Source organism: Antrostomus carolinensis, unplaced genomic scaffold, assembly GCF_000700745.2.
Source record: "Antrostomus carolinensis isolate BGI_N321 unplaced genomic scaffold, ASM70074v2 scaffold1834, whole genome shotgun sequence".
NCBI classification, from domain to species: Eukaryota; Metazoa; Chordata; class Aves; order Caprimulgiformes; family Caprimulgidae; genus Antrostomus; species Antrostomus carolinensis.
The window spans coordinates 9,399-26,416 of record NW_010311187.1 but is presented as its reverse complement, the minus strand read 5'-3'; the positions used below and the strand labels follow the sequence as shown (position 1 = coordinate 26,416).

At 38.9% G+C, this 17,018-nt stretch overlaps 1 protein-coding gene across 1 annotated transcript in view; it reads left to right on the top strand.

The window, feature by feature from the left end:
- Positions 1 to 17,018, top strand: part of LOC104523904 (pecanex-like protein 2) — a gene marked incomplete at both ends in the record, with an annotated part of 52,844 nt that overhangs the window by 31,845 nt on the left and 3,981 nt on the right. The window contains 5 exons of the mRNA XM_029084662.1: positions 1,474 to 1,609; positions 4,768 to 4,910; positions 6,156 to 6,309; positions 6,399 to 6,431; positions 13,992 to 14,163. Of these exons, the coding sequence (XP_028940495.1) occupies positions 1,474 to 1,609; positions 4,768 to 4,910; positions 6,156 to 6,309; positions 6,399 to 6,431; positions 13,992 to 14,163 (638 nt within the window). The remainder of the gene's footprint in view (positions 1 to 1,473; positions 1,610 to 4,767; positions 4,911 to 6,155; positions 6,310 to 6,398; positions 6,432 to 13,991; positions 14,164 to 17,018) is intronic.

Genomic DNA, 17,018 nt, shown 5'->3' with positions numbered 1-17,018 from the left:
TCAAGATGTTGCTGCGGCTCTTCAGCCCTGCTTCTAAGGAATCCAGACATTGAACCTTATCCCAGTGCAGCACTCAACACTACAGCTTAAGTTAACAGCCAGTTTTGTGCAGGACAGCCACAGGGCTGTAACAAGGGTTACGTGACGGGCTTTGGGAATTTGTGCCCAAAGGCAAGGAAGGTTGAGTTCACTAGAATTAATAAGGTGGCTTGGGGGCAAGTGTAGGGTGTGCAAGATGAGAGTTTTATTTTCTGCCCTACCACGAACTTTCTGGCTGCCTGTAGGCAGATTGCTCTGGTTTCCCCCTGCTTGTCTTTCCTTTTAGGAAAATAAAGGGTTACGTGACGGGCTTTGGGAATTTGTGCCCAAAGGCAAGGAAGGTTGAGTTCACTAGAATTAATAAGGTGGCTTGGGGGCAAGTGTAGGGTGTGCAAGATGAGAGTTTTATTTTCTGCCCTACCACGAACTTTCTGGCTGCCTGTAGGCAGATTGCTCTGGTTTCCCCCTGCTTGTCTTTCCTTTTAGGAAAATAGGAACAATAGGTATTGACTACCTTGCATGAGCACCAAGGTGCTTTTACCTCATGCAGATATGAAAGTAATAAGAGCCCAGGGCAGGCATTCGGAGGCAGGGGAGTAATGAGCTCAGAGCAGGGTGCCTGATGTATAAAGCCCATTTGGAAGAGAATAAGCAAGAAGTATTCAAAATAGATCTTTTCCCCAAATAACAATTATTTCATTTCAATATAGTTCTTGCTGAGACTTAGTCAGTCATATCATGGTAGCACACCAACAGGTATCGCTGCTGTAAGTGCAGATTTCCCCAGGTAAACTGTTTAAGTGCTGTATCTACAACACAAAGCAGTAAAGACAGAGGCTGGGGCGGGGGGGAAGCATCTCACTTAGGGCCCTCCCAAGATAAGTTTTCACTTACTAGGGGGGATAGCTGAGGTAGCCTTAGGTGAATTAGCTCATGTATTCTTGTCATCTTGCTAGAGCAGAAGGAGATTCTTGTAGCCTGAATTCTTACTAGGGTAAATTAATACTCATCAAATTCAGTGCAGGTGAGGCCAGCCTAGCTTGGTACCTAAGTGAACCTATTTGAAAGCTCAGCCAGGACCTCTGCAGTTTTGCTCTGTAGATATGCAGCTCTTGACCTGAATTATTGTCAGTGGACAAAAAAAAGGCACTTCTGAAGTGTCATTCATTGTAGGTGCTCATCTCAGGATGAGAAAAATTATGATACAGAAAAGTCTGTTCCTCTGTGGTGGATGTAGTAGACCATGTGTATCTAAATTTGGGTGTTAACTGCTGTGTGGGCCTGGGCTAGATTTCAGGTATGGAGGTGAAAGGCTCTGTGTTATGTGAGCCAACCAGTAACGTAATTACAGGCTGCTTCTTGTAATGCTTTGGAGATACTAGGAAAACATTGCTTCTTAAAACAGCCTCTTTCCTTTCTCCCCTCTGTGCACAGTGAAATACAGTTCAGCTCCTCTAGTACTACCACATCAGAGAGCCAAGAACCGTCTTCCGGGGATCAAGGAGCGAGCGCGCTTCAGCAGCAGCTCCTACTGATGGTGGCACGAAGGACCCATTCAGAAGGCCCACGGGTACATTGTAATATCTCAGTTTCTAGCATTTTAATAAACTGCTTTATAAACAAATGCTGCAGGCTTGTTCCTGAGATGTTTTGTTGATTTTCTATACCACTTGGCCTGGTGTTGTTCATGTGGGAGATGTATTTTATGTTGATGGATGCAAGTCAGCTGCTTTCTACTGATACTGAGTAGTGTCCCAGGAGAGTACTTAAAGAATCCATCACTTAAAAAGTTCATCTTCTATCTTTAGTCTTATTTCATTTGAAAGAAAGAGGACACAGCTGTTAGGATTATAGACACACCAGCAGATTTTATTAGTATGAAGTGTTTATTCCAAATTCATTACTATCCTAAAACCTCATGTCTGGTTTCACTTTTCTGAATCGGTCAACCAGACTTCTGGATGTCTGTTGTAGAATGTCACGGCCACCTCCTCATATCAGCTGGTAAAAGAAAAAGGCCCTCAGAGTTCAGTTTGTGTGGTAATATGTGGACATACTTGAACTTTACAGGGTTTGGGGTCTGTGACCAATGACTTAAGGCTGATAACTGTTTTTAGAATTCCTTTTATGATAACTTCAACCTTCTCTTTTCTTCCCTGGAAAATTCTAGTTTGATATTTATGACTAACCTTAAAATGTTAAAATGCCAGTTAATTATCTTTCATCTTAGATTTTGCACAAGAACTTAAAGTTAGAAGCAGCTTCTATAAAGGAACTATTTTAAATTAAAAAATCAGGAAGTTGTCCTGAATTGTGTATTTCAGGTTTGGACAGAGACTTCTATCTAAAGGCTCAGATGTTTTGCAGATATTTATAATCTTGTAAACTGTAAATTAGAGAACAATTATCATGCCTTTTTTTAAAATTCCTCTTCCAGGAAAACTGTACCATTAAGGCATATTGCTCAAGATCACATAGCAAGTTTGTAACAAGGCCAGGCAGTAATTTCAGAAATTCTTGGTTTCTGTTTGTTTTGTTGTTGTTGTTGTTTTCTTTTTTTTTCTTTTTTTTTTTTTTTTAAACATGAAATTCTGAGCCTGTGAATATCAGGAAAAGTTTTGTTGTTCATTTCAATGAAGCTAGGGCTTCAGGCTGTCTCTGACACAATAAAAATTTATTAAGTGAATTTTTATAATCCCCTTTTTTGATAGGAGGCACAATTAGACTTAGTGACTTGCTCAGAGCTAGTCAGAGAGTTTCTCACAGATCGAAAAATCTGACTTCAGCCCAAGTATTGCAAGCCTCATGGAATGGACTTCATCCAAAAGTTACAGTTCCTTGGGAGCTGAAATGTTCACTTAGGCACTCAGTTAAATATGTATTAAACTCTTCTGAGGACTGAACAAACCAATCCGCAGATGTTTTTAATGGAATCTGCCACCATATTGATTTTTTTTTTATTTAGTTATAGTGAACAGTCTAGATTAGATGAGTGAAGTTAATGATTGCAGTTGAGTTTCACGTTACTTTCTGTTGGAATGTAGGACCCAAGACATACCAAACTGTGCCAGTATTAGCAACTGTAATATTTTAAAATTTATTTTTTCTTTAAAAATGCCCAAATTCCATAATTAAGGAACTTTTTAAAATGGTAATAGAAATATTAAAATTTTGAGTACCTAAACTAATTTTAGGTTTTAAAATCAGCGTGATGAAAGGATTGCAATCAGTCTCACAGCTTTTAAATTATCTGGAATGGTTTGTAAATGAAAGAATGCCAGAAAGTGCAGCATCCTCTTGCATGTCTGAATGCTCAGAAACATGAATGAGTTACTGTCCTGTGCTGATAGCGGCTGAGCTACCCGGCACTGCATGGCTGTGTGCTCTTAGTCAATTGCAGGCATGAGATAAAATACATAAACTTGAATTTCTTTCTCTGAAGCTGTTTTACTTCACGTTTGCCAGCAGACTGGGAATATCAATGAGGTGGTTCCCAGATGACACGTAGCAATACATGAAGTCACATATAAATTATGTGTAAAATTCTTTTTTCTAGAAGATGAAAATTAGAAACTATTCCAATAATCTGAGAGAAAATTTAACAATTCATTTGTGCAGATGGACAGGTTGTTTAAAAACCAGATTTTTACTAACAGTTACAATTCAAGAAGTGATCAGTTAATTCACACAGAAATCCCCTTCTCTGACCAATAATTCTAATGTAAACATTGCCTAGAGTTCTATAATAGATATATTTATTATCTAATATTGGTTAAGTAACAATGGTAGGGGCTGTAAGAAGGTTGAAAACCATTAGACTTTACAGTGATTAGAAATCTCAAATTCTTCTTGAAAGAAAAATATGTGATTCCCCTTCACGCCCTAAAATAATCAATTATTGATGTACCTTCGAAAGAAGTAACTACTTTGCAGAGGTTTTTTTTGTTCTGTTGTCTAGCTTTGCTGGCTTGGCTGATGGTCTGTAGAAAAGCCTTCCTCCCCACAAATGTTGGTGAAGGAGTGCAGGTGTAGAGTTGGAGGAGATCTGAAATGCTGTAGTCCAAACAGACAAGAAGAAAAGGCCTTAGAATCTGACAAAAGCAATTCAAAAGGATGGATTTATGATTGTGATGGGAAGATTAGAGACTCTCAAACTAGTGATGGTTATGCTGTTTGTGCTTGTTTGCAGTTTTTTCTTTCCTCCTCTTGTTGTTTTTGAGGGTGCACACCTGATGTGGTATTAGAAGCATCTCAGGAAAGGTAAAGCAAGCTGTGTTCTGGAAGAAGAGCTGATAAGTCACATCTCTAGGCCTTAAAGCCTGCTTGATTTTTTTGGTTAAAAACAAGAATTCATCCTGTCATGTGTGGTATTACGTTGTGCAGAAATTAGTCTGACGCATGGAAATGTCTTCAGAAAGAAACTTTAGACGAGCAGTGGATCAGGACTGAAAAATAATTATTTTAAAAATGAATATTTAGCATCTATTTTTAAAGCATATTATCACTGTTGAGCTTCACAACTGATATAGTTTCTGTCCATCTGCAGTATTTAAGCTGGTGTGATACTTTTGTTTCAAATTTAATGTGAAGAAAATATGCTCCCACCGTCCCTTTTAGGAAAAAAAATCTGAGGCTTCACATAAATTTGGCCTTCTAAACACCTGTTTTGCAGACCTGTGTCAGTGTGAAAGACTATTTTGTGTATTTCTGGTTTGTTTGTTTTTAAAGCAACCCAGCCAGGACCCTGAGGATTCTTCATGTTCTTCAGCACAGCGGAAACTGAACAGGCAGTTTTACAGATTTATTATATTCCCTGGCAAATGGATTAAAGTCTGGTATGATCGTCTTACCTTGTTGGCATTGTTGGACAGGTAAGCTATCTTTTTAATGCATCTCTGTGTAATGCTACAGAGGGTGGCTCCACAAGTCCATAGAGCAATGCAGATGGTTCTTGTTACCCTTTGCCTTCAAGCAGAGACTTTGATTCATGTGAGCACCAGGCCTGTATAGTCTTTTAAGTTGACTCTTAGCTGTTGGATCCAATGGTTCAGAGCTTTCTGATGAGAAAATCAGGTTTTTGTGCAAAAATACAGAAGTGGAGGGGCTCCAGGGTATTGTGAACCAACTACTCCAATCTTTTAAAAAATAAATAAATTACAGATGATACTCAGGAGGAGATCTTTCACCTGCTTCCTTGGTTTCAGTTCAGGTTTATTTAGAGAAAATTTCTTGTCTTGGCATCTCTCATTTTTCTAATCCCTCAGTTTCATTTGGCATCAACTCTTCAGGCAGAGCACTTTGTTACTAGACCTCATGTGGTAATCTGCCAGACTACTAGGAGTTTCAGACATGTTTGGCTACATACCTCATGGCTGCTGGCTCTCCTGTTTCTGCTTTTGGGTGGATGCCCTGTCATGTATGTTAATAAGGGCTCCACAGGAGAAATTTCAGATTACAGTTTTATATGCTGCAGAAATCAGGCTATTGTAGTCAGGGAGCTTAGGTCCAGAGCAGATACATATCTGTGGTGTCTTATCTCTGTGTTTCAATTGCATGGAGAGCATCTGCTGATAAACTCTTTTGTTGTAGCCTGAATATTAACATTGTTTTTTATCTCAGCTTCCTTGTTCTAATAGAACAGATAAAACATCAAGTGACAAATTTGGTCTTTCACCTAATTCTTCGCTGTCAGGCATATATTTTTCATTAAAAAAATGTCTTATTTCCTCATTTAAAAGTGTTTGGTTTTAGTTTTGTGGGGGTTTTGTTGTTGTTGTTGATGATGGTTTTTGTTTGATTGCTTTTAATAAACAGGCACTTGCCTATATTCGAATCAGCTCCACTGTGGAATTATATTTGGGAAGTGAGATTGAAGGGTGCTGGAATTCAGTGCCTGTGTTTTTTTCTATATGTTTTAGCTATCACAGTGGATAAGGTCTTTGGCATGGGGGTGAGGTACTGTTAAACATGGAAATGCAGTTTTGGGAGCAAAACCTCAGATTCTGTAAATTCTGATAGCTCCAGCACTGACAGTCCATACCAGCTGCAAATGAATCTGCCTTGCTCTAATGGATATATAAATATTTGTACTTCTCTTAAAATTTTCATTGACATAGGACAGAAGATATAAAGGAGAATGTATTTGCTATCCTTCTAGTAGTTCTTGTTTCGCTTCTTGGATTCCTGACTCTGAATCAAGGCTTCTGTAAAGACATTTGGGTTTTGTTGTTCTGTCTTGTGATGGCCAGCTGCCAGTATTCTCTCCTAAAGGTAGGACACAAGTTCATATCCAATTGCTGAATTCTCTTCTATGAAGTCAAAATCTTTTAAGCAACTTCTTATTTCTGTTTTGTTTTTAGAGTGTTCAGCCTGATCCTGCTTCACCAATACATGTAAGTCTTGGCCCATATAACAAGTTTTTCTCCTTTATTATAATTTGTGTACTGTGAAACAACTGGTTGTTTAGTGAAACACGAGTATAAGTAGTTCACTGTTCTGGGTGGTTTATGAAAAGGAGCAAGATGTCTGTGATTTTGATACTTTGTTCTACATTTACTTAATTTTAAGCTATTTGAATTTATCACTGCTACTAGTTTTTCTTTAAACTAAAATGTGCTGTAAAAACAAGTACAACTGGAGTAGTTTATTTGCCGAAATTCAATCCAGTGGCATCAGACAAGCTTTTTCTTTCTAGAAACAGAGACTGAAAACAGCAGAAGTTCCAGATTAGCACCTCAGTCATTGGTCGGATGGGGCTTTAAATATTTTTTGTTGTGGTTTTTGAGTTGGGGATTGTTTTGTTTTGTTTTGTTTTGTTTTTAATCTAGTATTGCAGATGTATTTTTCAATAGTATTATAAGCTTTTCAAATGGCACAGGTGTTTTCCCTTTGTTATAATATGGTCACAGTTTCTGTGCTTGTGTCCTGAAGAAATGGCCAGATCTGTGGGTGAATGCAAGGTGTGAGGATATTTACTGGTTGCTATTTGTCTGTTGAGTATATCTGAGAAACTGAATTCTGACAGTGACAACTACTTTGTAAGAAACCAGTTCCTTACCCAAGGCTGTCCTCATTATAGGAATTGTTTAGGAGCATCATCCTACAAATGCAGCCTGACCCCTCCACCTGTCACAGTATCTCAGTGTTTATGGTTTGTGTCTTGGAAGACATTTCAGTAGTCATGAGGTCCCTTGATTGCTTTTACACTGGTTGCTTTGTTGCTCACCTTTCTTATTTAGCTCTTGGAATGCTTTTGAGAACTCCCTCTCTTTCCTCAGGGTTCCAAAGCAGCATGTTGAAAAATGCAGGTCTGCTGGATTATTTCTCTTTGGCAGGGAGCAATTATTTTTGTCAGTCCAGAGGCTAGAAATACAGGTTGAACTTGAAACTGAGGTTATTTACAATTGTATGCTACACATTTCACTGAGATAGATTTCTGAAGATTCTTAGTTTCTTTTCTGCACCAGTTATTATGGGGTGAACTTATGGTATTGTTGGTTATAAAGCATTCACAGGAAATACCTGTCTGCATAAAAGGTAGGGAAGGCTAATAAACAGCAACTTACACATTGTAGGGTAATATTTTCAATACATTAAAGAAATATTCCTACCTCAGTAAAAAGTTGGGGGTTTTGGGGACTAAAATAATACTTTGTCAGTTCAGCTAGCACGTGTCCAGGCATAATAATGTGGACTGTAATCAAATAGTTTGCGCTTATTCAGACATTAGTAATGTGTGCATTTGTTTAAAGTGTATGGCACACAGTTTAATCAAAATTTCATTGTAAACCTCTCTAGCCCATATTTTTTTATAATATTAAAGTCAAAGTAGCTAGTTAAATTTAAACAGAACATTTTTTGTGCAGAATCCAGGTTTACATTTCAAACTCCCACAATACTGTTACAACTATTATTCACCATGTTGTATTCTGTGTGTCATGCGGTAGTGTAGTAAAGTAACTAATAGGTGTATTCCTATCTTCCATATGCTTTCCCAAAACTTTGTTTGTTAGGGACATTTTCTTGCAAGCTTTTTGATGCACCATAAGAACACCAATGGAAATAAAATTTAGAGAGTTTTACCACAGAGAATTTTAAAGGTGAAAGGTGTTATAGGTAAAGTTAAACTAGAAGATTAGCTGTTTCTACATTATACCTTTTTAACACAATAGGTACTTGTAAAGGATTGCCTAAGCTAGAAAGGACCACAAAAAAATAAGACAACAAGAAGGCGAGAAAAGATACTCCATGTACTGTTTCATAATTCATGTGACTACATTAAAATTAAACAGAATAACATCTCTTGATGTTAATGTAAGGATGCAGAACAGCAGAGGGATTAAAGAATGATCAGTACCATGTCCATGAATAAAAATGCAGATGAGATTTTTCAGTTTGAAACAAACCATCAGATTTGCACACTGAATTAATTTATATTCTTGGATCCACGAGTAGCCACTAATGCCTTATGTTATCCATGCCTGCCAGGGAGGTTCCAAACTTCTTCCCTATCTCTCACATGCAGACTTTGTTACTGTTTGATGTGACTTTGTCATCTCTAGCCTATACCATTTTGAAGGACTGCTTTAAAATACCATCCGGTGAATTCAGAAAACACAGTGCCTAGGGGTGCGTAAAGCTTTTGTCCTGAACTCCTTCTGAGTGACAGAGTATTCGCTTCCTGGTGATGAGGAAGAGCTTGCTGACTGAATCCTGTGTTGTCTGGTACAATTTTGTTGGGGATAAGATTATTTCTTGCCCCATACCATGCTGTATATTGTCTATATACTGAGTCGAACAGTGTATATTGTCTATATACTGTCACTGTGGTAAGGGATGAGTTTCACTATATAGAGAAGAACCTATCTAACTCAGCTAATGTTTTTAATTTTGTATTAATTCATAGTCATTTTACTGAATTGTGATAATAGTCCTGTTTTGATGAGCTTTGGTGTTTAAATGGGAACTTCCCAGGTTCTACATCTAATGCTGGTCACTGGCGTTTATTGTAGCTGCAGGTTTAGTAGTGTTGCCAGCTACAAGTTGAGAGCCTAATTTTCCTGTCAGCCTGTGCTTTAACCTTTCCAGTTCTGGTCTGTTGGGAGCTGATGGCCTTTAGTTGCTGTTCACACAGGGTATGTGGTTCTGGGATGGTGAAATTCAGAAACAGCCTTCTCACTGGAGTGGTGGGGAGAAGAAAATAAAGTCCATCCCAAGTGTAAGTTGTATCAGTTTATTAGCAGCAGAATATTTGAGGACCAGCTGCTTTTGAGGAGCGGCTGAGGGAACTGGGGTTTAGTCTGGAAAAAAGGAGGCTGAGAGGAGACCTTATCACTGTCTACAACTACCTGAAAGGAGGTTGTAGCGAGGTGGGTGTGTGTCTCTTCTCCCAGGTAACTAGTGATAGAACAAGAGGAAATGGCCTCAGGTTGCACCAAGGGAGGTTCAGATTAGATATCAGGAAAAATGTCTTAAATGAAAAGGTCATCAGGCACTGGAACCGGCTACCTAGGGAAGTGGTTAAGTCACCATCCCTGGAGGTGTTTAAAAGATGGGTAGATGAGGTGCTCAGAGATATGTTTTAGTAGTGGACAGGTACAGTTGGACTTGGTCATCTCAAAGGTTTTTTCCAACCAGGAGATTCTATGATTCTATAAGGGAGGTGCCAATGACTGCAGGGTATTATAATCAGAGATACAAGAGGTCTTTCTTGTATGCATTTCAAGGTTTTGGACAAGCAGCTTTGTCTGCAGAGTTTCTTGATACTGGTTAGAGGCAGCATCAGACTGGGCAATAAAGGCTGTGTCTGTAGTAAATGGCTATACAGAAGGATCATGAGAGCTTGTCCCTCATAAGACAGCTGTATAGCTCAGGATCTAGTTCACGTTTGCAAAAGCATTCGAGCTTTGAAAGATTGCAGTCATGCTCTTAGTAAGATTTACAGAATTGCTCACATAACTTCATTGTCTCGGTCCCATTACCTGCCAAAGCAGATAGCTAACTCAGTTGGGCAGCTACCATAGGCAGCTTCATAAATCCCATAAGGCACTTAAAGTATTTTTAATTTGTCTCTGTAAACTTTTCTGTAGAACTGAACACACGCACTTTTCTTTTTATATAAAGCCTTCTGTCTTTTTCCTCTTGCATGTGTGCACCGGCAAACAAAAAAATCATTGGATCTTTCTGCAATTTCCCCATCAAAATGCTTTGCAGACAAAAGTGCTGTTTTACTAAATGGAAGTGTTTGTGAAATTATTCTAGCTTTGTTCAAAATCTTAATATTTTTATCAAAATATGACATGAAGCAATGCTGTGTTTGGATGTGAATAATGAAAAATAATGAAAAACATGGACCTGAAAAAGTCAGTGACATTTTTTGGCAGACTTAGGAAGAGTTTTCACTAAAATTTTCATCAGCAGAGAAAAAAAATATTGTTCAACAAATGAGATGTAAAATATAAAAGGAATCCCACTCCTACTTCATTATTTAAATTCTTCTGAAGGAGAATGCAGAGCAGAGTAGTTTCACCAAGATGAAATAATTTTTGCCTGTCAAAAGTTGATGAGTTTGTCTAGCAGAACAGAAAGAGCCCTTAATATCTAAAATATCTTGTTGATAAGTTGCACTGCCATATGCCCATTTTGGCCTGTCAGTGGCGGGCAGAAGGGGGCTTTGCCCCCTTTTTTGTTGTTTTTTGTTTGTTTGTTTGTTTTTTTCCTAAAACCTTGAAAAGAGGAAGTGTAATGTCCATTCCATGGCTGTGGCTTTCAGGAGGTGATGTACCATCCCAGTGATCCTCACTCTCCTGGAAGATGTCTGCTGTTGGCCTGAAACCGGTCCTGTCCTGAATAATCCCCCTCACACGAGGGCTGTAAATGACAGTGCAGTACAGCACTAATGCTCGCAGCAGTTCCTCTTTCTTGTGTTGTCTGTTCCCCAGATGCAGGGACTGGAGTCTCTGCTGTACTGTGGGAAGCTCGTTCAGCTCAAGCGCATCCCAAGCAGCATGACAGCAGTGCAGCCAGTGTCCTTCTGAGTGCATCGCTGCTGTGCTGCTTTGCTCCTGTTGATCTGATAGGAGGCAAAATTTCCTTTTCAGGAGTCTGTCTCATTCCCCACCACCACCTAAAAATAGGGAAGGTATGAAAACTCCTTCCTCAATCCTAACTGGCATTATTGTTATTAGCATGGTAAGAGTGATTTATTTAAATAGAATAAATCACTGTTTCAGTTGGAAGGGACCTACAATGATCAACTATTCCAGCTACCTGACCAATTCAGGGCTGACCAAGTTAAAGCATATTATTAAGGACATTGTCCAAATGCCTCTTGAACACTGACCAGCCCTGGGGCATTGATCACCTCTCTGGGAAGCCTGTTCCAGTGTTTGATCACCCTCTTGGTAAAGAAATGCTTCCTAATGTCCAGTCTGAACCTCCCTTGGCACAGCTTTGAACCATTCCCATGTATCTTACCACTGTATACCAGGCAGAAAAGATCAGCACCTCCCTCTCCACTTCCCCTCCTCAGGAAGCTGTAGAGAGCAATGAAGTTGGCACTCATCCTCCTTTTCCCCAAACTAGACAAACCCAGAGTTCTAGCTGCTCCTCACAGGACATGCCTTCCAGCCCTTACACCAGCTTTGTTGCCCTCATCTGGGCACATTCAGGGATCTCGCATCCCTCTTAAATTGTGGGGCCCAGAACTGCACACAATACTTAAGGTGAGGCTGTACCAATGCTGAATACAGCAGGACAATCACCTCCTTTGACCGTCTGTCTGTTTATGCTGTGTTTGTTTGATGGACCCCAGGATGTGGTTTGCCCTCTTGGCTGCCAGGACCCACTGCTGGCTCCTATTGAGCCTGCTGCCAGCCAGCACCCCCAGATCCCTTTCTGCAGGGCTGCTCTCCAGCCCACCCCTCTCTTGATTTATACTTGTGCTTGGCATTACTCTGTCCCAGTTGCAGAATCTGGCATTTTGACTTGTTAAATTTCATCCCATTAATGCTTCAATCTATCTAGATCCCTCTGCAAGGCCCCTTGTCCTTCAGGAGGTTCAACAGCACCTCTTAGTTTGGTATTATCAACAAACTTGCTAATGGTGTGTTCAACTCCTGCATCCAAATCGTTGATAAATATATTGAACAGAACTGACCCTGGAATTGAACCCTGAGGAACACCACTGGTGACCAGTTGCCAGCCAGGTGTAGCCCCATTCACTTCAACCCTCTGAGCTCTGCAATTCAAACAATTCTTCAGCCAGCACACCGTGAACTACTTTAGAAGTCAAGAGTTAAATATACACTGAAAACGTAATTGAGTATGTCTGTCAGTGTTCTGCTTGGAACTGAAAGGTGTGTGAAGCTGAACCTCTGGACTTCTAGTCATCAACTCCATCTTGCCCAACTGCCTTCAAATAATTAACATGCAAAGAGAAAACCTGAATTCTGTAATTCAAGAGATAAGACAAGAATGTAACATCTCAGTGAAATAGACTTTGATTTGGAGTGCACATTATGATATAAATCATTAAGCAATTGTTTAGATGCAATACTTATGGGTTCCTTTTCCTAAGGCAGAGCTTGTGTTGAAGATAAATGAACTGAAGTTTAAAAACAACCAGAAAGTAATATTTTAGGTGATTTTTTTTTTTTAAGTCAGATTCTTATCTTTCTAATTCTCCTTCGATTTTTTTTGTGTGTGGATGAGTGTCTTTTTTTTTTAAGGCATTAGTGAAATTAAAACTCTGATTACAAACGGCTAAGATTTGTCAGTCTGCCTTGATTCATTTTCCATGGATGTGAGGTGCAATATAAGCCTGCTAGTTCCCTGCAATCTGCCGCCTTGTTACCTGATTGATTCCAAAAGAGAGTAGAGATCATTTAACAGCGATGCTAACATACAAGCTTGGCTGGCAGCCAAACAAATAATATGGCCACTGTTTCAAATCAGTAAGTAGCCTCAAAAAATAAATTATCTTTTATTATACTCACTTAAATTACATTGTACAAATAAGAACAGTTTCACAGCAGCTTTTATGCAAAGCAAACTTGAATCCTTATCACTTTTCTCCTGTCTTTTCACACTCAAGAAATCTTTTGACTCACCAGCATGTAAAATGTCTTATTTACCCTTAGGCTTGCTACCAGGAGAACTATTAAGACTTTTCTTAAGTGTCTGTTATTCTCCCTGGCCCGTGGCCCCACAGCAGTGTGTCGTAGGATTAGTGCGAATCAGTTGTGTGAGAGATGTGTACGAAAAACCTAAGATAAGGATCCTACCACATATTAGTTCCTTTGGATCGTCATTTCAAAGTGCTACATGAGAGAGAGACCAGGAACTGCTGATGAGTGTCACCCAGTCCAGGAGGGACACTGATTTGCTCTGAAGTGGTTCAAATCAACAACAAAAAAAATTGAGTTATATTGTTGCAAAAAAAATCAGTCTCCATGCCTCACACTGCACCTAGGAAGTGCTCTACTATTTTTTTACTTCCCATGATGCAATTAAAAATTAATTTTATATTTCATAAAGTTAAAAAAAAAAAAAGCCAAGCTATCTGAAGCAGACATTCATTAAAATAAAATTAATAGAGAGAAAAATTATTTTTCTGTTGAAAAGAAAGGTTCAGACAAATTGAGGGTTTTTTCCTCCACAGGAAATGTTGACTTTTGCAATTAGTGTGTTTTGAATGGTCTAGAAGGTTAGATTTCAAAAGCTTAAATGATTGCTGGAGTTTGTCTTAACTGCTTTTTGTGCATTTTGACAGTCTCCTCTGGAAAAGATAAAATACCTTGTAACATTTTTATTATTAATTAGTATGTATAAGTCATTAAAATATTTTGTCTGACTCCTGACCCTCTCTTCAGTTTAATGCAGTGCACACAGTAGGAGAGTGAATACAAAATTCAAACACTTTTTTTCTTTTTTGTCTTTTTTTTTTTCCCCAGGGGCACAATAAAATAATAACCTACAGCAGACCTGTATATTTTTGTATATTGTGTGGCCTTATTTTGCTGCTAGATGCTGGATCTAAAGACACAAATCCTCCAGTTTATACAATGTATGGCTTGAAGCTCTTTTCACCTAGATCTCTTCAGTCAGCCAGAGACCATGTAATAGGTGAGTCAATATTTTTCCTAGGATTGTAAAAATGAATTAAGCGTTAGTTAGCTGGGGAAGTCTGTGTTTTCCCATGTTGGCAATCAAACACATGTTATGGAGGCACAGCTCTAAGTCAACTTGATAGAAACATTTGGAATGACTTAAGATGAATGCGGGGGGTGGGGGACAGCTGGCAAACTTCCCTCATGTAAAAGGAGTTCTTAACGAAATGAGGCTCATAGAAAAGTCTCTATAGAAAACTAACAGTCACTGATGTTATTAGCAAAAGCCATCATCTGCGAAATGCAGTTAATCTTTGGAAGAGCTTGTCTGTGCTGAGCAGTTACTGCAGAATAAGCAGAGTTTTAAATTTAATGTCTGGAAGCTAATATGTGTCAAGCCCTCAGATGGACATTTTTCCACTCATGAGGAAAAATGTTTTGTCTTGGCTTAGTTTAATCTTGCTGTCCTCATGATGAGTTAGTGTGGAGCAACCACTCCACAGTAGCTTTTCCAACCTGTTTCCTTCTGGAATAATGTCCTGAGGTGGCTGAGGATATCCAGGTATTACCCCAAAATGGGACTGATGGTCCTTTGGTACTAATTTGGAGTGGCCACAGCTGGAAATACCCCGTTCTGTCAGGACACTTCTTCCTGTTACACACTTGCCATCTCTAACTGTGTGCTGCTCTAGTTGTGTTGCAGATACGAGTGCTGAACTGGCTCAAGTCAAGTAGTACTTCATACAGTTAGATATGACATAGAGGAGGTAAAGGTTGCTGTAAAACCTGTGAAAACTTCCCAAGAGCTGTGTCATGGTGTACCAAAGGCAATCTGTTGGTTTGTGAATTTAGAACCAGGAAAACCTGTAGCAGAGGAAAAAACTGAGATATAGAGTGTATGACCTTTGATGTCTTTGTTCACCTGTGACTGTTGTACTTGCTTTTTTGCTATATTTCAAGCCAGGTTATTACTGCCTGAAAAACACACTATTTTTAGGAAAGTCTACTGGTCCTTTATATGGGTTCATTGACTCTCAATCCTTCTTACTAGAAACAGGGGAATAATGAAGACCTGCATCTCACTTATTTTCATTAGCTTCTTTCATTATTTTCCTTTGGTCTCATTAAAGTTTCTTCTTACATCTTATTTTCTCTGCTTGTCAAAGGTGAACCGTAAAAATGCTGATAAATAATTCAACAAGAATCTTAAATGACTCTTGGGATAGAGATAAATGAAAAACTATAGCAACCAGTATAAGAAAAAAGAGTGTAGTTATAAATGTGCTAATTTTGGCTGGCCTCAAAAGAGATGGTGGAGCAGGTTCTTGAAACAGCCTGAAGGGGATGAGAGAAGAAATACAGGCTGAACTCTCCAGCTGGCATCTGTTTAATGAGAGAGAGAGAGAAGAAACCATTTCTCTCTGCTTGTTCCCCATTCTTATTTTGCCATCTCTGGGAGCTGGCACATCTGTGGGTGTATTTGTTCAAGTGATGTTTGGTGCTGCACTCTGGCAATTCCTTGCTTTGTCTCTATGGGAGTCCCAGCTTCAGGTTGCCATCAGTCCTTGCAAGTGTTCACACTGCAGCTACTTCCCTAAGCCATGGCAGTCAATATCCTCCAGCATCTTGCTGTGCTTTGAGTACAGATTCCCTTAGGCACCGAAAGTATAGAACTGTTTTGGACAGTATTTGTTTTGGGGGGGGGAAGTTGGCCCCACGGAATGCCAATGAAGTGTTGCTGTTGTTTGGTGGTTTTACCCATTTTGATGTCTGTACGGTGGCAGGTACTTTTGACGTCTTTTTATTGGTATGTCACCATATGGTGACTTTTTAATTTATATTTTACTCATAATTTATTGTAGTATTCAGAGTTGATATGTTGGGAAATCCATGAATTTTTTACTATACACTACAAATACTGAGGAAAGGAAAAGTTTTCTGTATCAGGTGTTTTACTGTGGTAAAAAGCTAAAGTCATGAAAATCATAGAAAGGACTTACCAAGGAACTATTGTGATGCTGCATAGCATGCTATGATAAAAGTCTTGAAATAAAGTACTAAAAGTAAATCAGTGGAAATTTGTTAGATGTGTAACCTAATTACTTAAGAAACGTGTTTTTTAACAGGTCCGTTTCTTTGTGAGCAATGTATTTAGGATCTGAGTCTATATTCTTTTAAATTGATGATGGTTCTGCTATTTATTTATATTGGTTGGGAGATCACGACTTTAATTCATTCTAACTATGATTTTCATCTTGAATTCCTTACTTCAATTAACGTTTTTGCTAGATTGACATAGGTATTGCAAGTCAGGGTACAGACAGAGCCAGCCTCAGTCACTAAGTGCTACAGGTGTTGTTAATGACAGAAGTAGTTACATGCTTAATGCATGATAATGCATTTGAACATTAGACAGATGAGTGAAATTATTTGGCAGATATCTCAGAAGAGTTAAGTATCAGGTGGTTGCAAAATTTTGTGATAGCAAGTCCTCTGCCTGCTACTTTTAGCAATGACTGAGCTTCTATCAGGGGACGAAAGCCTCTGTGAATGCTGTTCTCAGCCATGTTCAGGAGGGGATGAACAAAAAGACTATTTGTCACTCAATGCATTATTATTTTTTTTCCTCTGTGAAGATGTATTATTACACAGCAAAAGGAGTAGTACTCAGATATATAAATTTAAAAAAATAATAATTTTCTAAACTTTTAAAATGTTGGCAGTGACATTGCCACTGAGTTACCATTCTGTGTTTTTCAAAAGACCCAAAGTTTCCAAAGTCAGTATTTTTGTTTCCCTCCTACACTTATCATCTGGTAGCTACTGCTTTAGAGGAAACCTACAGTGTTAAATGCCAGCAGCTCACATAAG